The 14335-nt window shown below is 40.4% G+C and overlaps 1 protein-coding gene across 2 annotated transcripts in view; it reads left to right on the top strand.

Annotated features, from left to right (window-relative positions):
• The window catches only part of LOC311511860 (uncharacterized protein), a 55459-nt gene extending 41460 nt beyond the window's left edge, over positions 1 to 13999 (top strand). Inside the window, exons 4-8 of one of the 2 annotated variants that reach the window (XM_084612782.1) lie at positions 2770 to 3084; positions 4612 to 4650; positions 6585 to 6878; positions 10742 to 10825; positions 13879 to 13999. In XM_084612782.1, coding sequence (XP_084468908.1) covers positions 3054 to 3084; positions 4612 to 4650; positions 6585 to 6878; positions 10742 to 10825; positions 13879 to 13892 — 462 coding nt within the window. In that variant the 5' untranslated portion in view covers positions 2770 to 3053 and the 3' untranslated portion in view covers positions 13893 to 13999. Of the gene's footprint in view, positions 1 to 2711; positions 3085 to 4611; positions 4651 to 6584; positions 6879 to 10741; positions 10826 to 13878 lie in introns of those variants that run through there. The other variant, XR_014709353.1, reaches the window with a different exon arrangement.
• The last annotated feature ends 336 nt before the right edge of the window (positions 14000 to 14335 follow it).

Raw genomic sequence — 14335 nt, 5'->3', positions numbered from 1 at the left:
AGCGGCAGCCAAAAAAGCTAAGAGAATGTTGGGAATCATTAAGAAAGGGATAAATAATAATAAATAAATATCATATTGCCTCTATATAAATCCATGGTACACCCACATCTTAAATACTGCATGCAAATGTGGTTGCCACATCTCAAAAAAAGATGTATTGGAATTGGAAAAGTTTCAGAAAAGGGCAACAAAAATGAGTAGGGGTATGGAACAGCTTCCATATGAGGAGAGATTAATAAGACTGGAACTTTTCAGCTTGGAAAAGAGACAACTAAGGAGGGATATGATAGATATGATAAAATCATGACTGTTGTGGAAAAAGTAAATAAGGAATTTGTATTTACTCCTTCTCATAACACAGGAAGTAGGGGTCACCAACTGAAATTACTAGGCAGCAGGTTTAAAACAAACAAAAGGAAGTATTTCTCCACACAACACACAGTCAGTCTGAGGAACAATTTTCCAGATAATGTTGTGAAGGCCAAGACTATAACAGGGTTCAAAGAAGAACTAAATAAATTCATGGAGGATAGTTCCATTAATGGCTATTAGCCAGGATGAGCAGGGATGGTGTCCCTAGCCTCTGTTTGCCAGAAGCAGGGAATGGGCTGATCCGAGACATTGCTGCTGGAATTACCCAGCTGAATTTCTGAGCAGAACCACCCAAGAGATTTAGGCCTTGGGGCTTGGGAGGAAAGGCAGAGTGTGGCATTCTGTACCTCAGAGAACACCCAGCACCCCCATGTTCATCCTTATAATATGATTGTGTGGTATCTAATGCAAAGTCTGTCATGTTGGGTGTCTTCGGAAGGCTCATGATGTATTGAGCATTGTTGTTATTGTAATGTTACATGTTTTAATTTCATGTATATAGCTTTGAGGCTGAAAATGTGTCCTCATGGCTTAAAGCAAGCCCAGGCAAAAACTCTCCAGAAGCAGAAGGGCAGTTTACACCTCATCAGGGCATGTATGGGACAAATCCAGCCCAGCCTAAACAGGAACACAGGACGCTGGCCTAGGCGGCAACAAAAGGATCTGTTGGACACTCGAATTAGTTACCCCCCGTCCTTTGGTCACTTTGGGACGAAGGTAGTGCTCACTTGACTCTGAAGGTGGGGGGGGGCAAAGCCAAAAGGGAAGAAAGGACATGATAAAAGGGGGAGATGTCTGCCATATAGATGTATTTTAATTTATTTGTATTTTAATGGTAGCTAATTTTTCAAAAGTTCCTGAATGACTTGGTTTGATTATTAACTAAGACTGGTCAGAAAACAAAATAATTATATAATAAAAAATTTCATTATTTTTACATTTTCTTTTGTCCTAAGTGAAAAGTATGTATGGAATGAAAAGTGGCAAAAAAAAAATCAATTCAGAAATACTGAAATAAATTTTTTCTAAATATTTTAACAAAACATTTAAGTTTTTCAAAACAAAAATAAAATAATTTTGAAATGTTGAGTCAAAATGAAAAAAATTCAGGTAAATTCAAAACTACATTTTTCATTTAGACTTTTCTATGGAAAACTGAAAAATGTCATTGAATTTGACATTTTATAGTGGAAAATGTCTATGTCGATAAAAATACATTTTCAGATGAGAAATTATTTTTGGTTGTAAACTTTCAACCATCTCTAACATTAATCTTATTAAGTTAGAATTCACTGTTTATATTTTGGGAAGGTTAAGAAGTGCTGAATATAACTATTTACAGTTGGATTAATGTGAAAATCTGTTAAAATCAGGAAAACACCACATCACTGATACACCTGCAGATGGGTGAAATAAAACAATGTTCAGTGTGAGGCACAAAGTCAGGGCCCGGTTCTTCTAGCAATTTCAGTGTTTTACTCTCCACAATCAAGTTTAAGCCAAGAGAAAATCGGCACTTCAAATTGAGATCTAGATGATGATTTGGCTGACAAATATCAGGGACAAAACCTGCCCAAGGTGAGTATCTAGAAATGGTCAAAAATGGCGGGGGGGGGGGGGGATCACACATATTTTATTAAATTTTTATTTCTGCTTTTTCAAAATTTTTGAAATTCTGACTAACTTCAGCCAGTTTTATCACTAACTCGTCCCATGCCCCCCATTTCTTCTCAAACTTCTGGAGGATGTTAAGAATCTCCAGCTATTCACAATATTTCCCAATTTCCCCCCCACTAACTGTTCCCCCTAAAGATGTTCTGTGGTTAGGAACTTCCCCATCATCTACCATAAAACCTGACACATAAAATCTGTGCTTTCTCTGCAGCCTTTTCAGCCCCTTAGCTTTTCGACTCACTTGCTGTGTTTGGTGTCTGCTAGAACCACAGATAAACATTCTCAATCAAATTCTACTCTCCCCTACACTCACATAAATCCTGGGTCACTCTGCTGAGCGTTGTGATGTTACTTCTCTTTTTTTACTGGTATTAGTCTAGTAGTGACTACTTGGGTTTACACTGGTATAAGGGAGGTTATTTAGCTTGCTTCAAACATGGTGAAAGACTTTCTTATGGTCTAGTGCATGCTAGGGAGTGCAACAGAGCAGTGACCTTAAAACACCCCCTATACACCCACTGAAAGACACATCACTTAAAGGGTTGAGTTTGCTGAAATGTCTCTTTTCCTGTTTATTTCCATTCAGTAGGTACAACTGAGACTAGACCATCCATTACTATTGTCTGAGGTGCAGATCAAGGGCAACGCCTTAACTTTTCTTGTAGGAAGTTGGGGCTGAGGGCTGGCATAGAGCAGAATGAAGTGAACACTTATTGTATACAGAGAGCAGTGACACAAGCCGCAGGAGAAAGCATCACCAACCTGACTACTGTTTGAACCTGAGGAGCAAAAGAAGGCTCTGAGCCAAGGGACAGCAGGGTCTCCAGTACTTGCAACCCAAGAGCACATTGCAGTTCAGATGAGAGTGACTGTGTCTGATCTTCTATGAAACCCACTGGGCAGAAGGACGCTTAGAGCAGAGACTCAGGGCTGGTCTCCCAACTCATACCCAAAGCAGCAGAAGGCTCTGCAGAAATTTCAAGGCTAAATTCTTCCTGATTCTCCCAATGATTCTGCTGCTGGTTCTCTGGCTATGCTGTGAGTATGTTACAGATATTCTGCATTTCACTTTAAGAAGAGACAGGCCAAAACAGTAAAGAGTTGTCCCCTTAATTAACCAGGAACATTTTAATGACAGGTCTAATTAGCCAGTAAAACTGAGATTTTCCAAGCCCCTATGGGAATTAGACATCCAGTTCCTATTAATTTTAATATGAATTAGGCTTTGAGATTTTTTAGGTGGCTCTGAAAATCTCAGCCTTATTTAAAAAACAATTTTTTTATTAAAGATCTAATTCTTCCTCTTAATGGCACCATTGTAAATCCAGGATAACTCCACCAACCTCAACAGATGTATTTATATATCAGATTGATTTATACCTGTGTAGCTGAGAGTAGAACCTGGCCCTAAATAAATGTCATTTGCTTAGGTAACATATCTTGGGTTAAGAATTAACTGCTATGGAAAAGGAACATACTTTGGACAGTTAGGGAACTTTAAATAAAAGAGATATTTTTAGTCATTAAATGTTTTATCAGTCCTAGAGCTTACATTCCATTAGGAATATACAAGTGATGCCTGGATCTTACAAACCCAATGGAGAACATGAAATCCACTCAAATCATTCTAGTTGTAAGGAACAGGAGTCACAGCTGGTAGAGGGGTGGCTGAGTTCAATTGTATTTGTGGTTTAAGAAAAAATGGCACAGTGAAACAGGTTAATTATTTGCAATGAATTGTCTGATCTGTTTTAGTTGTCAGATAAGAAAAATACAGGATAAGTACTTATTTAAATCATTTGAACTAATATTAGATTGTCATAGCTAAATTGTATTATTTAATATGTGCAGGTATTTTCCTTTTACACACTTTAAGTATTCTAGCTAGCGAGGATTGTGAGGTTAGCTGCTGAGTTTAAAGGGAGCAGAATCAGGACTTTTTTTGGTTGTGAAAGTTGCAGTACTTGAGATTCTGTTCTGATTTCATTAAAAAAAACATAACATTAAAAAGTCCTATTTTGATATGCTCTGAATTTCTCAAAAAAGTCTCCTTTTCAATGCAAATTTCTATGCTTATTCACAGCCCAGAAGTGCAATTTTTAGTTTTAATTGTTTGAGCCCCTTAAAACTATTTATGTGAGCACAGAAAAAATATATTTCTCTCCAGGCAATAAAACCACATATAATTGACTAATAGTCACATGGAGAGCTCATATGCAGTGGGACTTCAGAAGCTGCAATTTTTGAGGTGACCAGTCCTCCATTTGATATGTAGCCATTTCAGAACGGCTTAGCTTTTCAAAAAAGAGCATGGAAGGAGTTACACAAGAATTTAATTATGATAAGGGAACACACAGCCTAGCTGCATGCTAAGGCCTTGATTCTGCAATGAGCTCCCACTGAACAAATCTCTCTACTTATTCAGAACCTCAGTGAACTCAGGACTGGGACCTTTGTGTGAATCTAGGGTTGGAATCAGTGGGTGACACAAGCAGCTGAGATCAAAATCTGAGCCTCTACATTGACCTATTACTAAAATCAATCTATTATTCATTTATTTTAAAGGTATTCATTTCACAAACCAAGAAACCTGCTCCTCTCCAGGTGAGTAGTTTTTCCACATACCTAGAGCAGAAATGAGATGACAGAAAAAACATCTGCAATCTGTGGAAGATGAGGAATTACTTTTGGGAATACAAATGTATTTGGCCACAGAGAAGGAAAAATTATTATGATTCATTATGATTATGATAAAAACTCAATGATTATTAGATGAAATTCACTATAGTGGGTCAATTATTTATTTGCCCAATAGCACAGGACTGTTTATAGAGTGGTATGAACTTTATGCAAAATATCTTTGGTAAATAATGTATGTGATAGCAAGGGCATAATCTGTCAAATAGCATAGTCACTGAACTCTGTGCAACAGTAGTTTTCAACCTTTCTTCATTTGACGATTCCTAAAAAATTTCTAATGGATGTGCAGACTCTTTGGAAATCTTAGACACAGTCTGCGGACCCCCATGGGTCTGCAGACCACAGGCGGAAAACCACTGTTCTATGGTAACAACACCCTTTCAGGAGACCTTCGACATACTCTGCTGACCCCCAGAGGTCCGTGGACCATAGGGTGAAAATCACTGCTATACAACCCTCACTAGTGACCCATGTGAATTGCAAGTCAGCAAGTGCTCTTTAGTTTAAACAGATAGAAAAGGATTGCAGTAAAATCAAAAGGTAAACCATGAGGTAGATAGCAATAAAAATAATATATAGTCATAAAAAATGATTCAGTGGGAGTTTTGCCTAAGCTTAGGCATTTGGGCTTCTGTGTTATGCTGCTCTCCCCTATGCTGCTCTCCTTTCTTCCTTTTATCAGGTCCTGAACTCAACCATCTCATGGTCACTGCTGCCCAGATTGCCAACTACTTCTACTTCCCCTACCAATTCTTACCTGTTTGTGAGCAGCAAGTCAAAAGGAGCATGACCCCAGTTGGCTCCTCCAGCACTTGCCCCAGGAAGTTGTCCCCAACTCTCTCCAAAAACTTCCTGGATGGTCTGTCCAGTGTTGTATTGCTCTCCCAGCAGATCTCAGGGTGATTGAAGTCCCCCATGAGAACCAGGGCCTGTGATCTGGAAAATTCTGTTAGTTGTCTGAAGAAAGCCTCGTCTACCTCATTCTCCTGGTCTGGTGGTCTATAGCACATGTCCACCGACATCACCCTTGTTGCTCTCACCTGTAAACGTAACCCAAAGACTCTCAACAGGCTTTTTTCCAGTTTCATACTGGAGCTCTGAGCAATCATACTGCTCCCTTACATACAGTGCAACTCCTCCACCTTTCCTCCCCTGCCTGTCCTTCCTGAACAGTTTATATCCATCCATGACAATGCTCCAGTCATGTGTGTTACCCCATCATAGAATCATAGAATCTCAGGGTTGGAAGGAACCTCAGGAGGTCATCTAGTCCAACCCCCTGCTCAAAGCAGGACCAATCCCCAATTTTTGCCCCAGATCCCAAATGGCCCCCTCAAGGATTGAACTCACAACCCTGGGTTTAGCAGGCCAATGCTCAAACCACTGAGCTATCCCTCCCCCTTCAAGTCTCTGTTATTTCATTTGTTAAGAAGTGATTGCCATGGATTGATAAGTCATGCTGAATGTCTCAGGAGGACAGAGTTAAGTTTGTCTGGATACCTTAATAATCAATTTTCAGTACTTTCAAATGTTTGATGTCTCTCATGTTTACTCTCAGCTCTGAATTTCCTGGCTTTTCAATGTCTGTTCCTTTACTGACTATAATTGTCTACATGGATTTTTACCCGTAGGTCACTAATATCTGCTCTCAACCTTAACTCTAGTTTCACAATGCTTTTCTCTAGGAATTGCCTTAGTTTAACAGAAATCTTAGCATGGGAATGGGAATAGCTGCCATACTAAGCCAAAGCCCCTGCTGAAAACCTTGGAGCAGTGCCAGTTAACACCAGAAGGGAATGGAGTCAAGTGTGTTTAATTTCATATTTTGTCCTATGTAGGAGACCTCCCTGCTCCGCAGATGTTTCTTGGCAAAGCATCCAGTTCCCAAGGGGATACAGTGGTGATGAAGTGTAAAATACCTGCACTTTTCCCTTTTACCCGTGTTATTTTCTGTAAAGATGGGAAGGAAATTGCAATCCAGCCAATGAAGGAAAGCAAATTTGCCTATGACCTGCCTTATGAAATATCCACTAGCAGCTCAGGAAACTTTTACTGTTTATACGAGCACAAGGACAATCTTAATCATAAGACTCTTTCTCGTCTAAGTACTGCCCAGCATCTGAGTGTAACAGGTAAGACACTAAACGCACCTTCTCTATACAAAAATTCTCTATTGCTAGGGGCAGAATCCAGATGAATAAGTTACTGTTCAAATTGTCAGTTTTCAAAATAGCAGTTGTATTGTAAAGAGTGACTACGTAAACCAGACATCCTCTTGCTTGTCAGTTTTATTCCCTGTGTACATTGGACCTGCTGACTTTAGTGACCCGACCTACATTTTCTCCTCCCTTTTACTCTTGTAAGCCCTGCAGAGCCAGCCCAGCTAATGGAGAGTTCCTCTAGTGCATCATCAAAAATAGTGACAGGTTTCAGAGTGGTAGCCATGTTAGTCTGTATCAGCAGAAAGAACGAGGAACACTTGATAGAGATCTTGTAGGTCTTTGTCTCTGTCTGAGGGATTGGAGCAAATGCGGTTGTAGAATTGGAATTAATTTGCAAACTGGACACCATTAAATTAGGCTTGAATACAGACTGGGAGTGGATGGGTCATTACACAAAGTAAAAACTATTTCCCCATGCTAATTTTCCCCCTACTGTTACTCACACCTTCTTGTCAACTGTTGGAAATGGGCCATCCTGATTATCACTACAAAAGTTTTTTTTCTCCTGCTGATAAATAGCCCATCTTAATTGATTATTCTCATTATAGTTGGTATGGCAGCACCCATTTTTTCATGTTCTCTATGTATATATATATATATATCTTCCTACTGTATTTTCCACTGCATGTATCTGATGAAGTGGGTTTTAGCGCACGAAAGCTTATGCCCAAATAAATGTGTTAGTCTCTAAGATGCCACAAGTACTCCTCGTTCTTTTTATCAAAAATAGTGTTTATTAATCCATCCGCTGGGCAAACTCATATTGCAGGCAATGGGGGCTGCACAAGTGTCACCTATTTCTTAATTTGACTTGCAGAATCTTTATAATTGTTGATGATGCAGCATAAGGAAAAATCCCATCCCCATGGAGACAATTAAACTCCCATGGGACAGCAGCATCACTCAAGGGATAGAAGTGTCAGACCCAACGTTGGCTTTTAGTCATTCTTTGAGCCAAGCTTTGGTGGAGCAGCTAAATGGAGTGAATTCAGAGCAAACACTCAGTGGGCTACTTGGGGCTTTGCAGATTGCAGGCCCTGCATCCCATGCAGGCTCTGCAATTCAGGGCTTGTCCCTCTCACCCTCTCCAGCCGTGGGTCTGCAGAGGGAGCAAAGAACTCAGCAGCAGACTCCTCTCTCTCCAGCAGGGCCAGCTTTACTAGAGGTGCTGGTTTGAAATAATGGAGAGCAAGTGAGACCAAAGAGGCCCATCCAGCCTGCCTATGAATGGCTCAGGAATACTGTTGTTTATGAACTGTAGGAATTTGATGATTACCACTGCTTGTAAGCTTCTTTTTTGTGTTTAAGATCAGCAAGGATTTCACTGTTAAGCCAAGCTAGTCGCCTGCCATATTTACTATTCTTTTTACACATCGGGATGGTTTGTCCCTGCAACCTCAATAAGGATTCTTTAAAATACAGCCAGCACTCCTGGACTCCTTTCCCCCTCATGTTATTCTCCCAGGGGATCCTGCCCATCAGTTCCCTGAGGGAGTCAAAGTCTGCTTTTCTCAAGTCCAGGGTCCGTATTCTGCTGCTCTCCTTTCTTCCCTATATCAGGATCCTGAACTCGACCATCTCATGGTCACTGCCTCCCAGGTTCCCATCCACTTTAGCTTCCCCTACTAATCCTTCACGGTTTGTGAGCAGCAGGTCAAGAAGAGCTCTGCCCCTAGTTGGTTCCTCCAGCACTTGCACAAGGAAATTGTCCCCTACACTTTCCAAAAACTTCCTGGATTGTCTGTGTACCGCTGTATTGCTCTCCCAGCAGATATCAGGGTGATTCAAGTCTCCCATGAGAACCAGGGCCTGCGATCTAGAAACTTCCATGAGTTGCCGGAAGAAAGCCTTGTCCACCTCATCCCCCTGGTCTGGTGGTCTATAGCAGACTCCCACCACGACATCACCCTTATTGCTCACACTTCTAAACTTAATCCAGAGACTCTCAGGTTTTTCGGCAGTTTCCTACTTGAGCTCTGAGCAGTCATACTGCTCCCTTACATACAGTGCAACTCCCCGACCTTTTCTGCCCTGCCTGTCCTTCCTGAACAATTTATATCCATCCATGACAGTACTCCAGTCATGTGAGTTATCCCACCAAGTCTCTGTTATTCCAATCACATCATAATTCCTTGACTGTGCCAGGACTTCCAGTTCTCCCTGCTTGTTTTCCAGGCTTCTTGCATTTGTGTATAGGCACTTGAGATAACTTGCTGATCGTCCCTCTTTCTCAGTATGAGGCAGGAGCCCTGCCCTCTCGCGCGCTCCTGCTCATGCTTCCTCCTGGTATCCCACTTCCCCACTTACCTCAGGGCTTTGGTCTCCTTCCCCCGGTGAACCTAGTTTAAAGCCCTCCTCACTAGGTTAGCCAGCCTGCTTGCGAAGATGCTCTTTCCTCTCTTCGTTAGGTGGAGCTCATCTCTGCCTAGCACTCCTCTTTCTTGGAACACCATCCCATGGTCAAAGAATCCAAAGCCTTCTCTCCGACACCACCTGCATAGCCATTTGTTGACTTGCACAATTCGACGGTCTCTACCCAGGCCTTTTCCTTCCATGGGGAGGATGGACGAGAACACCACTTGCACCTCAAACTCCTTTATCCTTCTTCCCAGAGCCACGTAGTCTGCAGTGATCCGCTCAAGGTCATTCTTGGCAGTATCATTGGTGCCCACGTGGAGAAGCAGGAAGGGGTAGCGATCCGAGGGCTTGATGAGTCTCGCCTGTCTCGCCTGTCGTTGGCAGCCAGCCTCCAGTTTGAATTTCAGCTGTAAGGAGATGAGCAAAAGTAATATTGATTCCCCCTAAAATATGTACCAGTCACGTCCCAGAAAGTATATACCATTCCCCATACATAAACTATGTGAACTCTCACAGCAGCTAAACATGTGCATGATCAAGCTCAGGGAAGGTGTGTAAATTATACAGAGAGCTGATCATCAACTGGAATTTCTGTTCCATGGGAAATTCCAACATTCTGGCATTTGATTTCATCCAGAATTGGAAAAAAAAAATCAATTTTGGAATGCCGATATGTTCCATTTTGATGTTTGCAATAGAAATAAAATGTATTAACATTCCCGAACTGAAGTGTTCCATTGTGGTTGGTTGGCCTGACATTAAATGTTTCACTTTGACATTCATTTCTGCATCCACTTATTTTCATGGTGCATCATGGAAGTACTGTGACCAAGGGGAACCATGGGAAATGTAGTCTGGACAGGAATTCCAGCTCTTAGGGGAGAATAGAGGCACGAGACACCTGAACTACAGCTCCCATGAAGCAGTGCAGCAGCTCAGGCAGATGAAAAGATTAATGTTGACCTGACATGAAATTAAACTTCTCAATTTGAATTTTCCTGGCTGGGAAATTGAAAAAAAAAATCAGCAAAATTGACATTTTCATACAGAAGCTATTGATTTTGTAGAAATCACATTTCCCATCCAAAAGCCATTTGAATGGAAAATTCCCAGCCAGCTCTGGTTCTACATAAAAACGTGGCTGACCTTGTCACTGCATCCTTTTCCCAATTCCATGCCTTTCCCTCGGTTGCCCATAATGTTAGGAATGCCGTCCCCTTGCTGCTTGCCAATGCACCTGCCACCTCATATTCAGATCCCTCCTCAATACTCATTACAGTTAAGAGACCCTCCCAAAAAGACAGCTGATAATATTAATAGATGTCAAGAGCTATTTCACTCTTTATCTCCCTGCTAATTTCTTATTTTTTCTCTGGTGCCTCCTTTGTGCTGACATTATACAATTTCTTTCCTAGGATTGTCCTCTAAGTCGGTACTGGGAATTACCATTCCTTCTACCCTGGTCCTAGTTGCACTGTGCTCCCTTCTGGTGACAAGAGGTAACAATTACATTCATCATTGTCCATAACTGCATAAACAGATGGTGAAAAATAGGTGTAAAAGTTGCATAAGGATTTAAAACCAATTTAGTGCTTAAATCCTGCTCAGCAATGAACAACCACTTGCATCATAATTCAGCATTTCAGCTAACAAATACCAAGCACAAATGTAGATATGGTGCTCTTCTGTTAATAATTAATGTGAATGTTATTTATTAATTAATGTAATGTAATATTGAAAATTGGAGGGGGAAGAAGTAACATGTATATACACCAACTAAGGTTGTATTTGTCTAGTGTGGTATTTTTAAAATAGTCTGGAATTTAGGCACGTAACTCCTATTTAATGTCAAGGAGAAGTGGGTTCCTAACTCACTTAGGCATCTTTGAAAATCCCAGCCCTAGATAATGGCAAAAGTCAGCCCCATCTATCTCACTGCAGAGTTGGTCAAAAAATTTCCAACAAAAAACATTTCCACAAGAAAATGCTGATTCAAGAAAATTGAAATATCACATGGAAGTGTATCAATTTAGTTTAAGCTTTAGATGAAAAATTATTGAAACTATCCATTCAAACTTATTGAAATATTTCATTTTGACTGTCATTTATATTATATTATATTATTACCAGTTAGAATACCAATTTAGAAAACTAATTATCAGTTACCAAACCAATTACTAAATCAATTATCAAACAATTTTCAATAAGAATAACAATTACAAATGACCAGTTACTATATCAATTGAGCAATCCAAAAACCAATTCCAAAACAAATTAGAATACCAGTTAAAAATTAGGACAATTATTTCAAAAACAATGATCAATTTATATACAAAAATAAAAATAATATAACCTAAATTAATAAAATAATAAATATAAAATAAAATAAAGGAACATAAAATATCAAAATACAATAAAAGAACAATAATATCAAAATAAAATAAAATAAAAAATCAAGATTGCAATGCCATATTTCAAATATATCAATATAAAAATTTTGATTGATGAAAAGATTGTTTTCCTGCAATTTTTTTTGCAATTTCAGAATTTCAAATTTTGTGCTGGTCTAGAACAAATGGGGTTTTTTAACTGTTGGTATTTCCTGTGGAATGGAATTTCCAAGTTTCAACCTACCAGTGTTACCTCACAGGGCTCCTCTGAGGATGGGCTAGTGTATATCTATGCTGTGTCTTGGACATGTTGGCTGAGATTGTCAAAGCTGTCCATGGGATTTGGAGGCTCAATCTCAAGGGATTTTAATGGGAGTTGGTGTTCAAATCCCTTAAGTGGCTTGGTAAACTCAGCTGTAAAGTACACTCTGCAGCCTAGTCCACAGAAGAGCAGATCTGATGAATAGCTACCCCCAGGCAAACTCTCCTGGAGCTGTGTTGTACAAAAATTACACGTGTAACGTACTTAGCTGTTAAAAGTTAACACAACAGTTTGATCAAGAATAGGAATGTATTTACTGTCTAAAGTGGAGAATCTGCTAAACGCAGCTGTTCTAATAAATCACTTTGGCTTTGCCAACCTGGCAGTAGAACTAGATAACACTGAAACAGATTTCAGGGTAGCAGCCGTGTTAGTCTTTATTCGCAAAAAGAAAAGGAGGACTTGTGGCATCTCAGAGACTAACCAATTTATTTGAGCATAAGCTTTCGTGAGCTACAGCTCACTTCATCGGATGCATTCAGTGGAAAATACAGTGGGAAGATTTATATACATAGAGAACATGAAACAATGGGTGTTACCATACACACTGTAACAAGAGGGTGATCACTTCAGGTGAGCTATTACCAGCAGGAGAGCGGGGAGTAGGGGGGAGGAACCTTTTGTAGTGATAATCAAGGTGGGCCATTTCCAGCAGTTGACAAGAACCTCTGAGGAACAGTGGGGGGTGGAAGGGGGGAATAAACATAGGGAAATAGTTTTACTTTGTGTAATGACCCATCCACTCCCAGTCTCTATTCAAGCCGAAGTTAATTGTATCCAGTTTGCAAATTAATTCCAATTCAGCAGTCTCTCGCTGGAGGCTGTTTTTGAAGGTTTTTTTTTTTGAAGAATTGCAACTTTTAGGTCTGTAATCAAGTGACCAGAGAGATTGACGTGTTCTCTGACTGGTTTTTGAATGTTATAATTCTTGACATCTGATTTGTGTCCATTTATTCTTTTACGTAGAGACTGTCCAGTTTGACCAATGTACATGGCAGAGGGGCATTGCTGGCACCTGATGGCATATATCACATTGGTAGATGTGAAGGTGAATGAGCCTCTGATAGTGTGGCTGATGTGATTAGGCCCTATGATGGATGATGTCCCCTGAATAGATATGTGGACACAGTTGGCAACGGGCTTTGTTGCAAGGATAGGTTCCTGGGTTAGTGGTTCTGTTGTGTGGTGTGTGGTTGCTGGTGAGTATTTGCTTCAGGTTGGGGGGCTGTCTGTAAGCAAGGACTGGCCAGTCTCCCAAGATCTGTGAGAGTGATGGGTCATCCGTCAGGACAGGTTGTAGATCCTTGATGATGCGTTGGAGAGGTTTTAGTTGGGGGCTGAAGGTGATAGCTAGTGGCGTTCTGTTATTTTCTTTGTTGGGCCTATCCTGTAGTAGGTGACTTCTGGGTACTCGCCTGGCTCTGCCAATCTGTTTCTTCACTTCAGCAGGTGGGTACTGTAGTTGTAAGAATGCTTGATAAGGATCTTGTAGGTGTTTGTCTCTGTCTGAGGGGTTGGAGCAAATGCAGTTGTATCGTAGAGCTTGGCTGTAGACAATGGATTGTGCGGTGTGGTCTGGGTGAAAGCGGGAGGCATCTCTAACTCTAGCTGCATCTATTTAGGACACTGTAGCACATAAAACAGAGCATTAAATGAAGTCCGTCCCAGAAGATCATTCAGAGTAAGTCCCTGAGGGACTTGGCCCATCTAGTCTCATGTTGCAGAAGAAATTAAGGTTTTCCATGTTCCCTCTGAAAAGTTGGGTTTCAAGTTGTTCCTTTCAGTGGCTATGAATTTTAATTTATATTTATGTTAATTTTCTCTCTCCTGCTCCTTTCAGGTTTTGGTTACTGATGCGACCTTTCAGCAACTCCTGGACCAGGGCTCAGACTCTCGCAAATTCTTTGAATTCATTTCCCTTTTTGTACATCACTGTTTTCTTTCTTTAGGTAACATGTTCCTGCAAAATACACAACTCAGGTTTCCAATGAAATCTGTTCCTTAGCAGTCAGTAACTCAGACCAATAAATTGATATTTTGATGGTTTGTTTTTGTAGCAAACAGTACATGAAAAATACACAGTTTATGGGAGATAGTAATTTCCATGTTTAATGTCTGACATTACGTTGACTTTACTAATGCAGTGTAAGCTAGTGAATAGTGCACTGGTTGGGGGATCTTGGTTCTATCCCAGCCACTGCCATGGTACTGTGCAATTTAGGACAAGCCACTTCCCTACTGTGTGCCTCAATTTCTCTTTCTATAAATTAGGGCTGGTAATATTTTACTCATATGTA

This window comes from Lepidochelys olivacea, assembly GCF_965140295.1.
Source record: "Lepidochelys olivacea isolate rLepOli2 genome assembly, chromosome: 23".
NCBI classification, from domain to species: domain Eukaryota; kingdom Metazoa; phylum Chordata; order Testudines; family Cheloniidae; genus Lepidochelys; species Lepidochelys olivacea.
The sequence above is the reverse complement of the archived record's forward strand: the minus strand, read 5'-3'. Positions and strand labels throughout refer to the sequence as shown.